Source organism: Sceloporus occidentalis, unplaced genomic scaffold (genome assembly GCF_023333645.1).
Source record: "Sceloporus occidentalis isolate IW3139 unplaced genomic scaffold, rSceOcc1.0.p SCAF_2, whole genome shotgun sequence".
Taxonomy (NCBI): Eukaryota; Metazoa; Chordata; class Lepidosauria; order Squamata; family Phrynosomatidae; genus Sceloporus; species Sceloporus occidentalis.
The window spans coordinates 23623512-23645485 of record NW_028316982.1 but is presented as its reverse complement, the minus strand read 5'-3'; the positions used below and the strand labels follow the sequence as shown (position 1 = coordinate 23645485).

Below are 21974 nucleotides of genomic sequence, written 5' to 3'. Positions count from 1 at the left end.
TGCAATAAAATAGATACATTCTGTTGGTACTATAAGTGTGTCCAGAATTTGACCCATCATGCCACAATCAATTGCTACATTTGCCACAGATGATCCTTTTTGGAAACCTAGATGGGAAGTAAAATCTAAATATTTGTCTAGACAATTAGAGCACTTAATGAGCCACTGCATCTGGTAGGTGGATTATGTATATTGTCCAGTCACAGTTTATCTGCACCTCTACATGGTAAACTTTTTAGAGGCCCAGTAAATTGGAAGAGGGTGGATAAATGTGGTAGCTCCTTTAAGACTAACTGGTTTTTATTATTGCCTGAGCTTTCATGGAAATATTCTTTCTAATGTTGACATTAATGGATCAGGCTGAGAGACAGTGTTTTGCCTATGATAATGTATTGTCCACTCACAGTCCCCATAGATGGTGTTGGTGATGATGATGTTGTTGTTGATGATGGTTATAAAAAGAATCCTTTTAAAAATCATAATATAATAGTAAAATTAAGATGTGAGGCAGTCTGTTTATTGCTAGCTCTATAATGAAATGAGGCATGAAATGGGATAAATATCTGATGTTATTTACTCTAGGTATATCAGAGCATGTTTTTGAGAATGTGTTTCTGGATATAAATGTAGTTTTGTTCAGTGTTACTGGCTGCATTTGGACAGCCTAATAAATCACAGTTTACTGTGACAGGAAGTGGCATAGGTAAATCTCAGACATACATACACACCCCTTCTGCAGAGCTGCAAAGAAGAGAAATTCAGAAGCTTGTGTTCCCTAGATAACACCACAGATATAATCAGAGCTTAGTAAAATTCCTTTGCAGGGCTACAGCTCCCAGAAATTAACAGCCAGGACAGTCAGTGGCCATGTATGCAGTACACAGGATTGCTTGTAGGTGAGTATCTTTGCATAACTGGGGAAATGTACTTAACATTGCTCATCAACATAAAAGACAAGACACACCATCTGCAACTCTAAGCAACCTGTAAAAGTGTAATACAACAGGAACTTCTCTATGCATACATCCTTGTAAAACAAATTAACTCATTTCAGTCATATCAAAAGTGAAGAGAAGGAACCAGAAATGCCCAATGGCACATTAGTATTAATAATAATCAATGATACCCACACTATGATGATGATAGCAGTTTTAGTGAAAATGATAGGCGAGAGGAAAGGTCAAGGCTCAAGTACAATTAATTTCACTTATAACTGCATAAATAGTTCATGAAGGCAAATATGACTGGAGGGAGGACATTTGCTGCTGAGAAGAACTCTTATCGGAGCTTAAATAATAACCTCTCCAGAATTTTCACCTACATAAATAAATGATAGCAAACACTAATTGCTTTCTGGTTTGTTTATTTGAGCAGAGGTCAATGGCAGTTCCAAGTGTGAGATTAGGTAAAGGACAGTGAACCACATAAGTCTATCCACTTAAGGTTTTGGGAGTTTATCTGCCTACATTACTACTAAATATGTACAGTCATGGTCCACAGGGTGATCTGCACCAATATCAGCACCCTTAACATTACCGGCACCATTCTGTGCTAACAATGTAGAGATTATGTATCTTGCTGTGATTTGTGTGTGTGATACCATTACAGCTCATAACGGCCACGGACCTGGCATATGAATTTGCACTAATGTGTACTGGCTTGAGATAGTGAAAAATGCCTCTAAGGGTGTCACAATTTCCACTTTGTCTTACATTTTAAATGTTTGGGGTTTGTTTGTGTGTACTATAGATATGCACATTTTTTTTTTTTGCTTTAGATTCTGATGCTTGTAAGAGAGGAGGCAGAGAGAGAGAGAGAGAGAGAGAGAGAGAGAGAGAGAGACTGAGGGGCTCGACAGACGGGCAGCTCCATGCCGCCCATCTTTGCCCCCAGTTGGTGCTGCAGTGGCTGCACGCTGCAGCACTGACACGCTTCCAAAAAGAAGCTGCCTAGAGCGGCTTCCTTTCTGCGGTGCTGCAAACAGGAAGAAACCCCATCATGATGCCACTTCCTGCCAGTGATGTCTGGTCGCTATATGGCATTGTCACCATCATGGTGGCCCCCGTATGGACGGGAGGCTGCCATGATGGTGGCATACATACAGACTAGGGTTTGGGAGCATGTGGTTACTGCATTCTCCCGAACCCTAGAATAAGTGCCGGCATGCCGCTTCTCACCCGTATGTACTTGGCCTGAGAGAGAGAGAGAGAACACCATAATTCATTCTATACATAATCATATTTGAATATTTAAAAATATGTTATATCAAAGATGTAGCAAGGTTGTTTTCTGCTGCTCCACAGACTAGGACAAGGAACAATAGAGTCAAACTACAGGAAAAGTGATTCCACTTAAACATTAGGAAAAACATCCTGACTGTAAGGGCAACAGTGGAATACCACTGTCTCAGAATTTAGTGGAGTCTCCTTCTTTGGAGGTTTTTAGACAGATGCTAAAGGCCATCTGGCGGGAGTGATTTTACTGTGTATTCCTGCATGGCAAACAGCTAGACTGGATCACCCTTGTGGTCTCTTCCATGATTTTATGTAGATATTCTGAGAGCCCAAATAGAAGAAGGGGAAGAATAATAGAATACACAATGCAGTGTCCCACCAACTTAGTGTGTATTTCCTAAGGTTGACACTACTTCAAATTACTCCAAATAAGGTAATTGTTAAGCACCATAATTAAGGGTACTTAATTATGTTGGGTGATAAAGACAATACAATTACCTTATAACTCCCAATACATAAGAAAACACAACACCACTACTAGGATTGTTTGGGACATCAGTGAGTTGATGTCGACTTGAGGGCAGTTAACAACAACAAAGCTTGGCACAAAAAATCCCCTAGTTCCATAGACATCACTAGTTGAGCCTTCTCTTCCTCTCCAAAGGAGACATGGCAGGGAGGATTAATATGCCACCATATCTGTAAATTTTATATCCTTAGGCAGTCTTATCCATAAAAAAATTATTAGTTTCCCTAATCATATGTGGTTTTTCCTACCTTTGTTGCCACTTGATCTGGAATGCAGTCTATTCGGTCAGATAGTTGTACAGCTGGACATGTTGGTGAAAAGTCTGTAAGCAAAAAGGTAATTACATCACTGGGAGCCAAAGTATTACTAATTTTAGTCCTACTGCTACTATTACCTCAAGGAATCGTAACAACTATATGTAGAGTAAGAACAAGAGTAGAATAAGAACAAATTTGCAACATTTGTTGTTACTTATTTGGTGTTACTTATTAACAAAATTATATCAAACTCTTGTAGCTGCCTTTGCAATACAATGTTCACATCAAGCATTCATTTTAATAAATTACAGGCAATGAGCTAGAACAAACATTAATTATGTTGTGATGTGCCACCATATCTTTAGATGCTTCTAAGTTCTATGCAGACTCTGGCCTGTTACAGACTGCCAAAATAAAGCTGCTTCGGGTCTCTTTGGAGGTATGCTGTTTAAATGATGCATGCACCCTAAGAATCCAGAAGCTGCACCAAAGCTGCACTCCAGTGCTTAGGAATGGAGTGTGGCTTTCGCACGACCTCTGAACTCTTAGGACCCATGCATCATTTAAATAGCATACCTCCAAAGAGACCCGAAACCGCTTTATTTTAGTAGTCTGTAACAGGCCTCAGAGTGTACAACAGAAATGATCCAGTGAAAACCCATGAGCATTCGCTTATTATGTGTATGCATCACTTCTCTGTGGAAAGCATAGTTTATTTGTAGAAGCTATGGGTAGCGGTTTCCCAATCCCTCTCCTATGTGTACATTTGTATGCTATGACATAGCTAAGGAGTCTGTGACTCTAGTGTAAGAACATATATTTTCCAAGTCCATAATGTTAATGGACCTCAATTTTCTTTATATGTCTTCTTTTGTTTTTGTTCAGTAAAGCACAGTAACCTAAATTTCAACATCTTCATTTTCTCACTACTAAGCCAATAGCTAAAAGCATAAATGTGTCACTTACTGTACAAATAAATCCACTAACTATTTTTAATAATTGCACAGTAACTAAATTTGCTGTTTTCTCCCTCAGAGCATTCAGGCTGCTCTCATTTAAGGAATATTTTATCAAAACCCACTTATTTTACAATGATTCCCTTACAGCTCACTTCAGACAGATTGCTTATATTTAAGACATTTTATTCAGAGCAGCTGTATTTTTAATAATAATAATAATAATAATAGTAATAATAATTGAGTTCACTTGCTTTGCTCCCCCCCCCCCCCCGCCACCACCACCAGCAGCCTATTTCTGTACTCAGATTGAATAGCTTGTTTGAAAACTAAGATAAATTATGAAATACAAATACAGGGTATGATCCTTCTGAGGTAAGACCATTTTTAAAACCTCCTGGGTTGCAGTGGAAGAGTTAAACATATGTTAAAAACAAGGAAAATGAGAACAGCATTCTGATTAAAATTAGTGGAATTTAACAAAGCTAACATTTGACTAGCTAAAGTAAATTTGAATAAGTTACTACATAGTACGACACTATATACACACACACACACACACACTCAGGTTCATGTTACTATCCAATACCAATAAAGTTTCATATAACATACATCACATTTCAAACACTATGAAATGTCACAAGTCAGGGAGAAACGTCTTTCACATAGTTGTTATGAACGGGCCTAAACTCAGAGAAGAATCTTATCATTATACAGTGTTAAGTATAAATAGCCATATAACTCTGTCTTCTTCCTCATGGACAACAAAAACATGGAGCCCTTTTGACAAACCTAAGCAATTTTTCACACACTGTGAAGATATTTCTTTGATATCACTAAAAACATTTTCTAGATATGGCTCACTGAAATTAATGGATTACCTTTAAGACCAGAATGACCTGTTGCTAGAAGTCCAATCAAGGTACAAGCTACAATCACCACCAAAATAAAGAGAGTGATCAGAGTGACTTCCAATCCACTGAATTTCTTCTTTCCCATCTGAACAGAAAGAGTAAAGCAAACAAACAGAAGATGTTAAAAACAAATGTTCGGGCGTAATGTAATCTTAATGTTTTACAAGTCTGTACCCTCTGATCCAAGTAGCTAAAATATAACCATGCCATTTTTAGAATAAATGATGTACTAAGCTGTGTTCTTCATGCCCACACCACAGAAATAGGGATCATACTTTTGATGGAAATAGTTGAAGCTATTTAAACAAATTTTGTTAATTCTACAGAATATGATTGTTGTGTTGTTGTTTTTAAAGAAAACTTGTCACATGGATCAAGGGACACATCTCTTGAATGAAAAATTTTGAACCATGAAAACATAACAACTGGATTGACCTAATCAGTATTCCCGTTAAGTTCTTGAAAAGATATAATGTGCTGTTTGGTTGCATTTATTTGTAAAAGGAAACCAACAAGAATATGGATTAAAATACACTGTAAATTTGATCTCTTAGCTTGTCATTTGTGAGAAATAAATATAGCAGCTGCTCATCTTGGCGGAAACCCCAGGAAGACCGAATGTTTAGTAAAGTTAGGAACGGTGCCCATCTATGACAAATGCTGACTGTTGAAGTGTTAGGCTCCACAGCCAACTGCTCAATCTTGTGTGAACAACGGCATGGCACCAGCACCATTAATGTTTAACTGTAACTTGCAATAAAACTCTTTTAAACCAACCTCCAGCACTTAGATCAATACACTGGTTGAGTTTGCATTTGTCATTCAGATAAAAAAAGATTTCACTTGATTGCTAAACTACAGTGAAAAAAGGCCTCTTTTTGGCTTGTTTGTATTGACAAAAAAATAACAGCAAGGACTGTTAAAACTGATTTTTAAAATTGCTGAAATGTCCGAGTCTGCTTTAACTGCCCTGGCTCAGTGCTAGGGAAGTCTGGGATTTGTAGTTTGTTGTGGCATCAGAGCTCTCTGACAAAGAAGGCTAAATGTCTCACAAAACTACAGGTCCCAGAATTCCCTAGCATTTGGACAGGGTAGTTAAGCTGTCTTGAACTGGATTATTTCTACAGTGTGTTTTGAACCTCTGTTTTCTATTTGAATAAATGTCCAGTCCAAGTCTGATCTACAAATGAAGAACACTAAGGGGGAGCAGATGCAGATCCATAAGAGACAGAGCTGCACACTTAGCAGCACCAGTCAACCGACTCAGGTGAAATGAACTGTATTTATTTTTAATTTGTTTGCAAATTTGCATCTATAGCATATACGTTATGCCACACACACACACACACACACACACACACAAGCTGCATCCTCTTTTTAGGAGTGCATTTCTTGGTATGATGTGTAACTGGCCACTGGGATTCATTCTAAGGAGAAGAATCTCCTTTACAAGAAAGGACAGTAGATCTACCAATACAGGGGTAATAAGCCATGCTTGATTTTATCACTACTCTTCTCCTAGTTTCTCTTGGATGAATGGGAGCCCTTTTGGTGCTAGACATAAAGTCATCAGAAATTTGCCACTAAAGAGTGCCCACTGAACTCAAAAGTCTTGGTAAAATCAGATGTGGTTTCACTGCCACTGTTGTAGTATACCTACTAGCTACACTAACTACTTTTCAATTTGCTGCCCCTCAAAATGCATCTCACAGACTTCTCAAAAGTCCCCCAATATGCTTCATATATGTGATTATATTTTTAGTAAAGCAGTCATATTTTGCACTACTCAATATTTCTGAATCATCTTCAAAATCCAAGTTTGCAGCAATGCAACAAGTTGCACCATTGCAACAAGGATGTTACTCGACCTCAGATAATGGTGGTTAAATTACACACAATTTGTTTTAGCATTTTCTGCTCTTATTTACAGTGTATTTCTTGCTACTGTGGAGCTGTAAGCAAGTTTTAGATTCATTCATTATCCCTTACTTTTACTTCCATTCTTCTGTATAGACACATATATGACAAAGTCAATGTTTTAGACACAACTTTTTTAAAGAGGGAGGAAAATCTAATATAGCAGTAAAGAAAATGTTTTTTCTCTGTAGAGGATAATTATTGACAGGTAAAAAGAAATGTTCAGTTAACACACACACACACCACATGTTATTTTAAAATGTTAAATGAAGACAGAACACAGATCCTCTTTTCTTAAGAGGTGGTCTGATTTATAATAAAAAAAATTGCAAACTTGCAATTTAGTGTGGGTTTTGGGCTATGAGGCCGTGTCTAGAAGAGTTTATTCCTGATGTTTCACCAGCAGCTGTGGCTGTTGAAGATGCCAACCACAGCTGCTGGTGAAATGTCAGGAATAAACTCTTCTAGAACATTGCCCCATAGCCCAAAAAACCCACAAAAAACTATTAGTAGATTAATTTAGTCAACAGAAATGCATTAAAACATACCTCTATGCTCCCTTGGTTTCTTCCATATATCACAGCTAGCTAGTCCTTGTGACAGTAGTGATGAGTTGCCTTGTTGTTTCTAGCTATATATACTGATCCATTATCTTGTTAGTTTATTGCATTATATTTTAACTAGCCTATCAGTAGATGATAGACATATTCACAGGAATATTGCTGCAGCCTGGGAACTGCTAGTTAATAAATAATATCTTTCCCTCACTTAGCAGCTATGCCACATTTAACAAGTGGAAGAACAGGAATCGTGCATGGGGGTAGGTATCATTTCTACTTTTACCACACCTGGGCCAACATATCAAGGCAGTTTATTATTTTCATTGGACTTTCACTTTTTTCTTATCAATTTTTCCATGCTCTTTGACCTCAGTGTAATGCACCATATGTGCATCATAATGTTGGGGAAGGGATATTTAAAGTGAATTCATGTTATAGGTGTTAAGATTTTAATGCAGTTGGCCCTCCTTATCCATGGATTTTTTTATCCATGGATTCAAGCATCCATCACTTGAAAATAATTTTAAAAATATAAATTCCAAATAGAAAACCTTGATTTTGCTATTTTATATAGGGGACACCATTTTGCTCTGCCATTGTATTTAATGGAACTTGAGCATCCACAGATTTTGTTATCCGGGGGGATCCTGGAACCAAACCTCAGTGGATAACAAGGGCCCACTGTATATATAATCTCCAACTGTATTCTATTGTTGGATGCAAATCATATGATCTTCTGGTTATTTTTGAAATGATATTCCCGATGTTCCTCATATGTTGAGTATGGGTAGATGAACAACATTTGGAGGGCCACATGATTTCCACTCCAATCTACTATTTCATTTGTGTCTTTATTTCTGATTTATGGTTACCCTAAGGTGAATCTGTCATGGGCAGTTCCCTTCCACTGAAGCTGAGAGCATATGACTTGCCCAAGGTCATCCATTGGATTTCAAGACAAAAGAAGGACTTATATGAACTAATAAAGAATGAGGAAATAGTTAATGATAGGCACGATATTCCCATCCTCTGTTAAATCAAAAATTCATTCTCTTTATCTGTTCAACAAGCATTTTAGAAAAAAGCATTGCACTTGCAGTAGATCATTTGACATGATGGTATCTTATGGACAACCTATGGTTAGTTTCACATGTATTCCCCCTCTTCTAAAACACTTTACATTGTGATGTACAACTTCCAGGGGTGGAAGTTGTCGTCATCATTATGTATTATTATTACCTTCGCCATCATCATGATTATAGGTCTTGAGTCCAGTATGGGACTAAAGGCAGCTTACAGCAATTAAAACAAACAAAAATTGACACAATACAAAAGCTAAAAGTCTATTACACTATCATAAATTTAAAATATATTAACAACAAAAAATAAATACAACAGCAGCAGCAAATAATAAAATGTCCAGCACATTATACAAGGCCTGTTTCTCCTTTAAAAAGAAAAAAAAAACCCTTGTTGGATAATTTTAAAAAGTTTTTACCTTCTTGTGGAAAGATAGTAAAGAGGGTGACAGTCTAGCCTTTCTGGGAAGGATGCCCCAAAGCATGGAAGCAGCCACTGAGAAGATGTGTGTGAGAGAAGGGCCACCATAGAGGATCTCAGAAAATGAGCAAGTTCATATGGGAGAATAGATCCTTCAAATAAGAGTGTACTGATTCCACAGGAAACATTGGTGGTTTATCCTCTGCTTCTCACAAACCTCAAAAAAATAAAAATAAAAATGTGCCCCACAAAACATGCTTTGGGCATGGGTGTGATTTTGCTATATTTTCAGTGATATTCAGAAGTCAATATCTATGGCCCAGTACAGACTGGCACTTTGTGCCAGCCTGAGGCCAAAAGTAGGGCTCGGGAGAGTGGAGTGGCTGCACGCTCCCGAGCCCTACCATGTGCCACAGGTGCCATCTTGGTGTGCTGACGTTTACACAGTGCATGCGATGGTGATGTGACTCATGTGCCTTTTTGGAGTGGATTGTTGCCACACCATGCGGTTGCTGTGGCAATGATCCGGGGGAGACAAGAGTGGCCCCTGTCCGCCCCTTTTTCCCAATCTGTATAGGCCCCAAGTCAAGTATTTAAAGATGGCTGTCATGTCACCTCTCAGTCTTCTCTCCCAGGCTGAAGATACCCAGCTTCCTGAATTATTATTCATAAGCCTTGGTTTCCTAACCCTTATCATTGTTGTTGTCCTTCTCAGGACGTACCACAGTTTATCTTAAACTGTGATGCACAAAAGTGCACTAAATACTTCTGGTGTGGTCTAAACAAAATGGAAGAGAGCAGTGGAATTATCATCACCGTCACCATCATATCTTCCTCTTCCCAAAATGCAGGACATAAAATGAATTTAAAATTAAAATTAGAGTTAAAAAACACAGGCTCAAGATCAAAATAGAATTAAACTTTTAACAACACTAAAAACATTTTAAAACATTTTAAATTTAAATTATTTTTAAAAAGCAGTTAAACATGAACCAAATGCAGCAGGTATAACAGTACAGCATAGTCTCAAAAGCCCTTTCCTGAAAAAACATCAGTTCTCAAAAGTCTAAGTTGGAAAATACCTTGGAAGTCCTTTGGTACACTTCCCAGTCCAGGACATGAATGCTGAAGCTGCAGTACCCCTTGACAGATGGTTGCTTAAATACTTCCAGGGATAGAAATCTCACAGCCTTCTAAGGCAATATATTCCACTGTTGAGAAGCGTCTCCTGTTGGGAAGTTTCACCTAACTTTCAGCCAAAATCTGCTTCTCTCTAGTTTCCAAATAATCACAAAAGACAAGGTTTTACTGAACACACAAACAAAAATGCTCAGCAACATGTAACCTGCCCCCCCCCCAAAGAAAAATAAACAAAGGCACTATTTGTTATGCAAACATAAAAATCAGTATCAAACTCAACAGGCAAGAAAGTGAATCAGGATGCATTAGATGATCAATCAGAGTTCCACACTAAACACTCCATACAAGATGAGAACAAACATATTTTGCATTATATAAGCATTATACAAAACTTGATATTGTACAGTGGGAAAGGAAATATATAGAAAAAATGAAAGAGACTTCAGTAATTAACCACCTGCATAATCTTCTTCAGACTCCTCGCCCATTGAGATCAGATACACATACTATAATATTAGGATATTTACTCACCATTGCCCGAGATTATGTTAATAGTTTCACATAATTTAATAGAAAGAAAATTAGGTGTCTGCAATCCTTAACATTTGTTTCATATTAAATGTTACAAAAATTGACCAAATCCAACATTTTTCCACAAAAAAGTTGAAGATTTCTAATAAACTGTGATTTTTAATTAAAATATTTGGGATGCCAAAAATGGTGTCATATATGTTTATCCTACAGCAAAAATACAGAAATACTAAGTATTTGCTTTGAGGCCACCTGAAGTAGTTGCTGGGTCTCATTAGGAAACATCAGATTTTTTTAATGTTAGGTCTGAATGTGAAATTGGTTGCGTTAAATCATAGAATCATAGAATCATAGAGTTGGAAGAGACCGCACGGGCCATCCAGTCCAAACCCCTGCCATGCAAGAAATCCAATCAAAGCATCCCCAATAGATGGCCATCTAGCCTCTGCTTAAAGACCTCCAAGGAAGGAGACTCCACTACACTCCGAGGGAGTTTGTTCCACTGTCGAACAGCCCTTACTGTCAGGAAGTTCTTCCTAATGTTGAGGTGGAATCTCTTTTCCTATAGCTTGCATCCATTGTTCCAGGTCCTGTTGGAAACTGAAGGATTAATTAACTACCCTAAACACTGACTTTTTTAAAAAAAATGAATTCATTAAGTTATAATTTATTAACTTGAGATGAAAATATTAGTGTAGTGCTAGTCATTTGCACAAAATGGCATGGAGATTGTCACTGTTGGCCTCAGGGGAACCCATTTTATATTTGGTACATTCAAAAAGGCCCTATTTCTCCCTTTAAAATTGCTTCCTTCCAATAAAGTTTTTTGCCCAAATATGAACTGCAAAGGCCATAGTATGATTCTGAGAAAGTATAAGAAATAGATTTGTACTATTAAGCCTAGTTGACTAAGAATCAGAAGAACTATGGACAGAAGTCAGAGACTCAGTTTAAGAGGAATGCAAAAAGACAATACTGGTGGCCAAAAATAAAGAGAAGAAATAATAGATGTCACATATAATGCTTTAAAGAGTTAAAGAATGAGGAAAATCAAAAGTAAAGAAGGACAGGGATCAAATCAGAACCACGAATGCAACTATTCAAAGGGAAATTTAAACTAAGGGCAGAGATGTTCTGTGATCAGAAAAGGAACATAATACACAACCATGGTGAAATTAAAAAAAAAGATGGAAGCAATACATAGAAGAGCTATATAAAAAAGATGAAGTGACGAATCACAAATGGGAAGAAGAAACTTATGAAGATGAACCTCAAATTTTGGAAAGTGAAGTGATAGCAGCACTAAAAATTATTGGGAATAACAAATGACCAGGAACAGATGACATACCAATAGAACTGCTACAATCCACATTTACAGAATCCTACCATATGTGGAATCAGAGATCCCAGAGATGCAAGCAGAATTCCAGAAAGGAAGACAGTCTGGGTATCCCATTGCAAAAATATAATAGATAATGGAGTGCACCAGAAAATTCAAAAGGAAAAGCAGTTACAGGTATGTGCTTTATAAACTAGCAAAGCATTCATTTCCATAGAACATGAAAAGCTACGGCTTGCTCTTAGAGGAATCAAAGTGTCACTTCATCTGATTGTCCTGATGCATAACCTGTACTCAGGACAAGAAGCTGCAATCAGAATTGAATAGGGAGAAACAGAATAGTTCCCAGTCAACAAAGACAAGGATGCATTTTATCAGTCTCTTTGTTCAACTCATAGACAGAAAATATCAAATTAGGAGCAGGCTTAGACTCAGAGGCAGCAGGACTGAAGATTGGCAGAAGAAACATTAACAACCTTGTTGCTTAATTGAAGTCAAGACCTATTGGGGACCTGTCTGAATGGACCAAATACAGTGTTTGGGCTGTTCGGGACCAAAATTGCTCTATATCATCCTTACAATGTTTTTTTTTTTTTTAAAAAATACTCAACTTATGCTTATGATTTTTTGCTGCTGTCATGTGATCAATGCTCAAACCCGCCTTCAGATCAGAGTGAGTGACATGTAATGGCAGCAGCACCAAAAGGTATACCAGGACTTGCGTGCAAACACCCACCTGGCATTGCAATGGAAGGCCCCAGGTAGCAGTAGGACGTTGGGGCTGATCTGGGGCCAGAATAATATAGGCTGCTCCTGGTCCATGTTCTGGTCCATGTGGACTTAGCCTCAGAAGGATGAATAGATTTTTCACAAAAGATTTAAAAACTGCAGCAGAATATGCATTTTGGTAGGTTTGTCTTCTTTGTGCTCCAACTTTCAACTTTACCAAAATCCACAAAATATGAGAACCAAACCAACTATAGAAAGAGCTGGATAAAGTTCAGAATGGGAAGATCAATAAACTGGTCAACTGTAGCTGAGACTAACCAATAGGTTTTAAGGCCACCGTCATTTTAACATGTGCCTATTCATCACATCACCATTTCATATTAAACCACATATAAAAACAATTATGGTGCTTGTTAGAAATGATGAGCCTGAAAAGGAAGTTTGTCTCAACACATAATCACATGAATTAAGTTATTTTTAAAAGACAAAAAATAGTGGAGCAAATTTAAATTAAAAAAATTGCAGACCATTATAGTCTTCTTAGCATCTTTTTGAATGGTGGTTGGAAAGCTATAAAGACCTTTTAATTCCTTTGTTATTAGCAGCAAAGTTATATTTAGGTAAACTCTTGGAAATTCTCAACCTCCTACAGTTGCTCAGCAGGCAAGAAAATGTAGGGGCATTATAGTCAGCAAAACTTAGCAGATCTCATTAGGCATATGTCTCAAATTCTTCAGAAGAGTAATTGGGCTCTCTCACTAAGCTATGCAGATAACAGTAATAAAAAACTGGTCTAAATATGAGAAATACAAAGTCATTTATGCATTATAGAAAAAGTGGATATGTTTTTTTTTTTACGAACTACATTAGAAACATTTGGGAAAGCAGACAGGAAAATAATAAGAAAATAAAAAGCGGTTGCCCGACTCGGTGGGCTGACCGCTTTGCCGCTAGACGCAGCGAACGACTACAAGCCCCAGAGTGCTCTGGGGCTTGCCCCAGCTCCCTATTGGTGCGCTGGGCGAAAGGGAGGCCCTTCCGCCCCACGACGCTCTGGGAGCTGGGCTCGGTGATCGGGAGTTCCGGTCCTCCAGGGCAGATGATTGGTTCAGCTGCCCTGGAGGAGGAGTCTCCTGGTCAGGTGGTACTGAGGGCAGGGCTTAGGCCTATATAGGCCATGCTGCCAGCCCCGGCCCTCAGTCGGCGCTTGGCTCCGGATGGTTAGGAGCCAAGTAGGAAGGGAGGAGGAGCTGAGCCTTCTCCCACCCACCCACTGCTTGGGTTTGGGTTTTTTGTCACAACTTTGGGGCGGCAGCATAGGCCAGGATCTGCACGGTGTGGTACCAGGGCTACGGAGCTCTGGTTTGGGAGTCAGTCGGGACCCGGGGGTGAATAGGGCAGGCGTATGGCCATTGCGGGGGCCATAACGCGAGAGCGCCTCCCGGTGACTAGGGGCTTAGCAAATATGTGAACGCATGGCAGAGATGCAGTCATACGGTGTTCATTAGCCCCTAGGTCATCCCAATGCCTGGTGGGTGCCAGGTTGTGGTTAATCAGACAAACGTGGGGTTGTTTGATTTCGCAGATCCTGACCTCATGCTTTGTGCCAACCCTACCAATGGTTTGCTTAATAAAGTTGTGGCCTTTCCTCCAACACGGTCTCCTGTGGTTATTCGGCAGCAGCATCTGAGGCAAATGGAGCCATGCTGGATCAAACTGAAGACTTACCTAGCCCAGTATTCTGTTCATAGAGAGGCTAAACAGATGCCCATGGGAAGCACACAAATATGTGCAATAGAAGGCAATAGAAGACTCTTGCTCCACTATCCAGCAATTGGTACTGTGACCCATACAGCCTCTGATAAAATATAGGAGTCATGATCAGTAGCCTTTAATATCTTTATCTTCCATTAAGATAAAGCTATTCAAATTAGGGGCTCATAACTACATTTTTCTGGTAGCCACTGTGTAGCCTCTGATATTGCTGGGTATATTCCACATATACAAATTAAGTTTCTTGATAAATGTAGATGGTTTTATGTTGAAGAAATTCACTTAGTCAGCTGCATTTTCTCTTCTTTTGCTGGAGAGGCTGTGGTTTCCTGAGTACTTATCTTTAGGCTTAGTGGTCTTAGTCTGTATTACAATTATCTTGGTTACCTGTAAAGAAAAACATAAAAATAATTACAAACAGAACAGTGGACAGAAGTCTAGCTCTGTTAAAGATTTTAGAGCCCTAAATGAAAATCTGGTGCACAAGGATTTGTTATCCTTCCTTTTGCTGCCAGCCTGCCAGTCAGCCAGCCAACCAACTTGCTACAACAGTATTTTCGTAACCCGGGGTACCACTGTACAGGAAAAGGTGTGTATTTTCCAGGAAAGTGCAGAAAATTTCAAAAAATTTTGTTCCAGTTTTTAGCCCAAAATGTGGATTGGGTGCAGTTTCCATCCAGTTACAAGGCATGCATCATCTAATGCTCCATCCTGAAACCAGTGGAAACTGGTTTATTTGGCCTGTGTGTTTCAGGCCATAGTAAATGAATTCTCTAAAATATACACTCAGATTTAACAACCCACTAACATCTAATTTTAAAAAAGTGAAATACCAAAAAAGAAAGATAAGAATCTAGATTGCATTGTAAATACAATTTCCCTTAAGCTAAATGTTGCTGGAACACAATCCCTAAAGAAGCTCTCACCTCCACGATCTCTAGGCACCTTCAGTAGCCACCAGTCTTTGTTGTTGGGATCTGTCATTGTCCTGCCTTCCAAAGCTAGGTGGAAATGGTTCAGACAGAGGGGAAAAGGTCTAGGTCTTGCCTGATTTGCAGCTACATAGTCTACTATGGAAAACTATAGTGTGGAGACGACTGTCGCAAAGGGGCAGGTTGAAGCTACCACTGAGAAAGCCAGATTAGGGCCATGTCAAATGCATGCCATGGCCCCATCTGCCTTTTTGCGCTGGCAAAAAGCCAACTTTTCCTGCCCTGCCATGGCTTTATGGTGATCTGGCAGTGTGTGGCATCTAAACACCATGCCCCCAGAGCAACCCAAAGTTGGCTGCCGGGTGGGCAGCTGGGCAGTGTGAAGCTGGCTTCAGGGTATCATGGGTGCATGTGTCATCCATATGCCATACCCGCAAGTCAGCTGGAAGCTGGCTTTTCATGCCAATCTTTACCAGCCCTATATTTACAGTAGCCATTGTTTTTGCAAAATGAAAATAGCCATGATACCCTGACTCAAAATTCTAGTTAAAAGTATCCTTGTGTTCAACGGCTCCTAGGTAAGTGGACTGCAGTCTGAAATACAGAATGGCACTGAAGGAAGATATTATATGCCTATTCCCTCTCCCTCTCCTTCTCCTCTGTCTCTGTCTTCTTTCTCACACACACAATGATATTCCCTCAGAACACAATGACCTCTGCCTCACAAATCCATTACATTTAAGGTGTTTATATGTACCTTTAACTCTGTCAATTTATGGTGTCTCAATGAATTTCATAGAGTTTTCTTAGGCAAGGAACACTCAGAGGTGGTTTGGCCAGTTCCTTCCTCTGCACTACAGCCTACAGCACCTGATATTTGTTGACAGTCACCTATCCAAGTACAAACCAGGGCTGACCCTGCTTAGCTTCCAATATTTGGACATGCTTTGGTGCCTTTAGTGCATTTAGGCCATATACATTATATAACATTACAAAATGCAAAAAGCCACCAGTTAGCCAAAAATGTATAGGACCACATAGCCGGAATCAGGAATTCTCATTTTCCTGGTTTCTATGTATGCAAGGTTGTAAGCATACTGTTTACTGTAAATACACACACACACACACACACACACACACAGTGTCAAGCTGTGATTCTTTCATTCTCTCATGCAATATATAAATACATGCAGTTTCCTGAAAACAAATAAAATGTTTTGAAACAGAATATTGGCTTTCTTTTCTTTTTCTTTCTTTACCCTGGAAAAAAAGCACTCAGGAAAACTGCAAAAGAATACATGTGTCTATGTGCATTATATAATTTCTGTGAAGTTGCACAATCTGTAATATTTTTTCACAATTTGCACAAATACCTGTATGTTGTACAGGTAAAATTATGCTTCATTTTCTTGCCTACTTTTTCTGCAGGGAAATACTTAATTGAAAACTTTTAAAAATGTTTTTGTGCAGGAATCTTTTGGTCTTGAGTAGAACCTGTACTCTTAAGTAGAATGACTCTTAGTGGCTGAGTCACTGGACCTAATGAACCAACATAATCCTGCAAGTTTCCCATTTAAAAATAAATGAATAAATGTAAGATGCACACATTTAGGGTGCCATAGTATTTATGCCATTCCAGTAGTCTAGGTTTCATTATTTTTGAATGATAGTGACAGACAAATGCAAACACATACATTTTAAATATATATATAGAGAGAGATCTATAATTATCTGGATCCATATACATCGATTATTAAATGACTGTCATTACTGGTATGATGGCCTTAAATGTATCTGGGCCATTGATTCAATGGATCTTCTCTAAATGGGACTAACTATAGTACTGAGATCATCCTTCCTCCTGCATTAATCCAATGCATGTTTAATAGGAAGTAAGTCCTACTGTAGTCAACACCATGTAGGTCCACACAGAATTGCAAATTCCTTGTCTAGTTATAGGTAATGTCCACTGTGTTGTGTCTTATTTATTCTCAGCAACCCGAATGTAAAAAAATAAATAAAAAATACCACAGGCCTGCAGTAAAATACATATACAAAACAAAAAGAGAGTAAATTTCAGTCAAGTGGATATCTAAAAACAAACCATCCCAGAATACTTGGCCCTCCAGGACTCTTACTGTCTCATATATTTTGGAATTGCCTTCAGATGAATCATGCTTGGCATGAAGTAGTCCAAAAAGACAGTTTAACATTGGATTATAACCTGGAAACATGGGACTTAAGCCTTTTTCTTGGCTATATCTCTTGCTGCCTGGAAATATAATAATAATAATAATAATAATAATAATAATAATAATAATACTTTAATCAGTCTGGCTTAATAACTCTGGTTGCTAGGAGGCTAATCTTCAGTTTAGTGGAAAGATCAGTATTGAACCCTGGTACTCTGAAATGGCAGGTTTTGTAGCCAATGTGTAGATGAGGTAAGTGAAGCAAATAATTATGAGAAATATGGTCTGACTTTAGCAGATCTTAGGGAAATATCAATCTGTTTGTGGGGGGACACATTAACTGTAGTCCTCTTATTCTCTTCCTTTCCACTGTGATGAACATTATTGTCTTTTCTAATGAGTCATGTTGTCTTATGATATATCCAAAGTATGATAATCTCAATGTACTCATTTTGGCTTCTAGGGATAGTTCTGGCTTGATTTGCTCTAGGGCACACTTACTTGTCTTTTTAGCAGGCCATGGGCTCTTCCAGCACCACATTTCAAAGGAGTTTATTTTCTCGCTGTCAGCTTTCTTCACAGTCCAGCTTTCATAACCATACATAGAAAAATGAAAATACTGTAGCACAGATGTTGCTAGAGTACCTACATTAAATATTTCTTTCCCAATTCTTCCCCAATCCAGTCCCATTCTTACTTTATTTGCTCTACATTTACTTTTTATGGGCATGAGGCTTCATACTGATCTTATTATAATTTCAGTAGTACTTGTATTTGGAAGTCCCTTATCCTCATCATATTTTGGCTTTATTTTCTTAGGTTTGGTTTAGGTTTGAGTTCTATCTGTGTTTAATATGTTTTGACAGCTTTTCTCTTAACTTTGTTTGTACCATGTGTGTGCAAATCACATGTACAGAATAAGCCTTACTTAACAAGGAGTATATACACTACACAGATACTGCCATATTACAAAAAAAGGAACATGTTAACAAATATTAAATTCACTAAAGAAAACATTAAAGATGTTTGATATAAATCCCCTGAACCTTGTTGTTGTTGTTGTTGTTGTTGTTGTTGTTGTTGTGTTCAAGTCATTTTTTACTTAGAGCAACCCTAAGGCAAACCTATCATAGGGTTTTCTTGGCAAAATTCTTCAGAGGAGGTTTGCCATTGCTATCCTCTGAGGTTTAGAAAGTGTGACTTGCCCAAGGTCACCCAGTGGGTTTTTCTACTCAAGAGGGAATTTGAACCCTGATTCCCAGAGTCATAGTCCAACAGTCAAACCACTTCACCACACTGGCTTGCTCATCTGTCTGCAATTCATCAGGTTTAGTTCTCTTTGAAGAGGCAACCATGTTTCAAAATTTATTCATTTTTATTTTATTTTTACTTTTATTGTATTGATTTTATCAGTTGTTATCTTGCCTTGATCCACAGGGAGAGGCGGGAAATATAAATTATTATTATTATTATTATTATTATTATTATTATTATTATTATTATTTATGGTGAAGAAACAACTGTGATAAGCTCAGTTTTAATGGTGACTGGCTCAAAACACCCCAGGCTAATATTCCTGCAATTTGGTAAGATTAATTATCTATGTCATATGATATCATAAGATATGGTGGTTTAATGGTTAAGATGCCAGTTCTGAGTGCCTGAGTGCTTCATGATCAGGTGAGCTCCTATACTAGTCCCACCTTCTGACAACCTAGCAGTTTGAAAGCATGCAAATGCAACTAGATAGATAGGTACCACTTCTCAGTGGGAAGGTAACAGTGTTCAGTGCATTCATGCTGGCCGCATGACCACCAGAGCAGTCCTGGGACAACGCTGACTCTCCGGCTTAGAAATGGAGATGAGCACTGACCCCTATAGTCGATTACAATAGACATTCATGTCAAGGGAGTACCTTTACCTTTTACTTTAATTATCTTTAACAGGCCTAAACTGTTCAAATGTCATGTACATATGTGAAACAAAATGAAATAAAGTTGCATCCATTTTTGGCTACCAACGCAGTTCAATAAGCAGCAGTAAAAAGCTTTGTATTTCCTAATTTTGATTTGGATCCAGGTTTGAACTGAATAAAGGCGAAATCTGAACCACATAACTGAGCCAGAACCAATTGACAGTAGGGGTCTTGCACCTCCCTAAGTTAGGTGTTTTCTCCCAAAACTAACCCTATGGCATGACTACTGGAGGAGGAGGAGAAGGAAGAAAAAGAAAGGGAAACCTGAACAGCCACAAGTGGGATCTTTAATAGACACACACACATACACACACATGTCCCCTATGGATGAAGATTTTGCAGGGCAACCAGCTAGAATAGTTTTACAGCTTCTCTATATTTATAGGATGGACTGTGGACTATGGACCGCATACCTACCTGGACATGTTTTTTTAAAAAGCAAGTCATCTTAACATAGTATTAAATGCAGCATGTAGTTTACTTCTTAGATCATATTGCAACAAGGGTGTAAAGGAGCTTCAGCTGAGAAGTGTTCCAAAGGGTGACTATTTCACTGTCAGCATGAATGGTTGAGACCTGACATTCACAGATAGACTTCAATGCTATATCTCTTATTTTGTATTTTGGAACAGCACAAGCTGCTACATTTTTAACAAATCGGTTGTTGAGAGAAGAACAATTCTGCAGGGGTCTCTTAGTCCTCATCTTGCCATGTGAATACAAAACATTTCTAACTTTAATACAGTGGTTGTGATAAGTCTCATAAATTTTCATTTTGGGGGGAAATCACTGTAAAATGTAAATTAAAATATGCCCTGACCTCCCAGGCCCATCCTCAAGCAAGGCATAGTACGAGAGCCTCTGCTGCATTCAAATGAACACTGCACTCCAGACAAAAGCAAAATTGGAACAAAGATTCTGTGGAAGAATGAAACAATGGGAAAATGCTTTCATTTGGAGCTAAGTGATCCTAGCTTTCTTTTTTTTATTATTCAGTAACAATAAATGAATTCCAAATAGCTAAAGGGGCCATACACAGTGCTTTTTTTCATCACGAAAATTGTTGATGTTGATAACTATTGTCAAGTTGACTTTGACTTATAGCAACCTTGTGAATGACAGACTTCCAAGTCACCCCAACAGCCCTGCTTAGGTTTTGCAGACACACATCCATGGCTTTCTTGATTGAGTCTCTCCATCTGGAATGCTGTCTTCTTTTTTCCTATTGCTTTCTACCTTACCAAGCATTATTGTCTTTTCTAGTGTGTCATGTCTTCTCATGATATGGCCAAAGTATGACAGTCTCCGTTTAGTCATCTTGGCTTCTAGGGAGAGTTCAGGTTTGATTTGCTCTTGTTATTCTTGTTTTTTGTTGTGTGTCTTCAAATGATGACCTTAAGGTGAGCCTGTCATGAGGTGAGCCTGTCATGGGGCTTTCTGGACAAGGTTTGGGCAGAAGAGATTTACTATTGCCTTCCCTTAAAGCTAAGAGCATGTGACATTCCCAAGGCCATGCAGTGGGTTTCATGGCCAAGCAGGGAATCAAACATTGATCTCCAGAATCACCATCTGACATTTAAACCACTATGACACAATGGCTCTCCTTAGGACCCATTTAATTGTCTTTTTAGAGTCTGTGTACCTAATACTGTTCATTATGGGGAGAGAGAGTAGTCTTTCAGAAGTTGTTGGACTGCAACCACTAGTATTCTCACAGTGATGAGACAAGCTGGGCAAACCTAGATAGATCAAGCCAATTACTACCTTTGGAATGCTGTGAAGGGGGACAATGGCAGAATAACCTAGAAACTTGTTCATAAAATAGTTAGGAAAGTCAGAAATAGAATGAAGGCTAACAGATCTGAATTGGGTCTTGGGAGCTGGGAATGTGGAAAGAGTTCAGGGACTTCACACTTATCTTAAGGGTTACATAATAATCTTTAATGTTTTTATTTTCTACAACTATGAAGTGAAAAGGAGAACAGGCCACACTTTACCATATTGAACCTACAAGTCTGCAGCACAGAAGTCATCTTGAGGTCCAAGTACCAGGTCCAGATCTTGAGGAGAAAAAGAAAAAGATATGGAAGCTAGGGAGCCTGTAGTAAAGCTGGGTGGCTGCAAGTTGCTGTGGAGCAAGTCACTGTTGAGAACACTACCATCATCATTGGCCAACTCAGTTCTGGTCCTTGGGCCTTGCTTAACATGCTCCTTCCCCTTCATCCAGCTGCTGATGCTGCACTGATGATACAACAGCTGTCACTGATGTTGTCTTCTTCTCCACAGAGCCTCAAATGAGACTTGGACTGAGCCTGCCACTGCCACCACCTGACCTGATTATAGTTTAAAATCCCTTAAGGCTTCCTTTATGGATCTTTCACCACAAAGCAAGCCACTGCCTTTGCCACCACCATCTTCTTATTCTTCAAACAGTTCCAATGAGGAAGAAAAATGGAAGGTGTCTCAAGAAACCAGGATGGATGACTAAGGCCCGTT

General features: G+C 38.6%; 1 protein-coding gene across 1 annotated transcript in view; it reads right to left on the bottom strand.

Annotated features, from left to right (window-relative positions):
- The window catches only part of LOC149318048 (maltase-glucoamylase-like), a 184447-nt gene extending 179472 nt beyond the window's left edge, over positions 1 to 4975 (bottom strand). Inside the window, exons 1-2 of the mRNA XM_089507700.1 lie at positions 4858 to 4975; positions 3012 to 3085 (exon numbers count right to left, since the gene is read on the bottom strand). Of these exons, the coding sequence (XP_089363826.1) occupies positions 3012 to 3085; positions 4858 to 4975 (192 nt within the window). The remainder of the gene's footprint in view (positions 1 to 3011; positions 3086 to 4857) is intronic.
- Positions 4976 to 21974: the final 16999 nt, after the last annotated feature.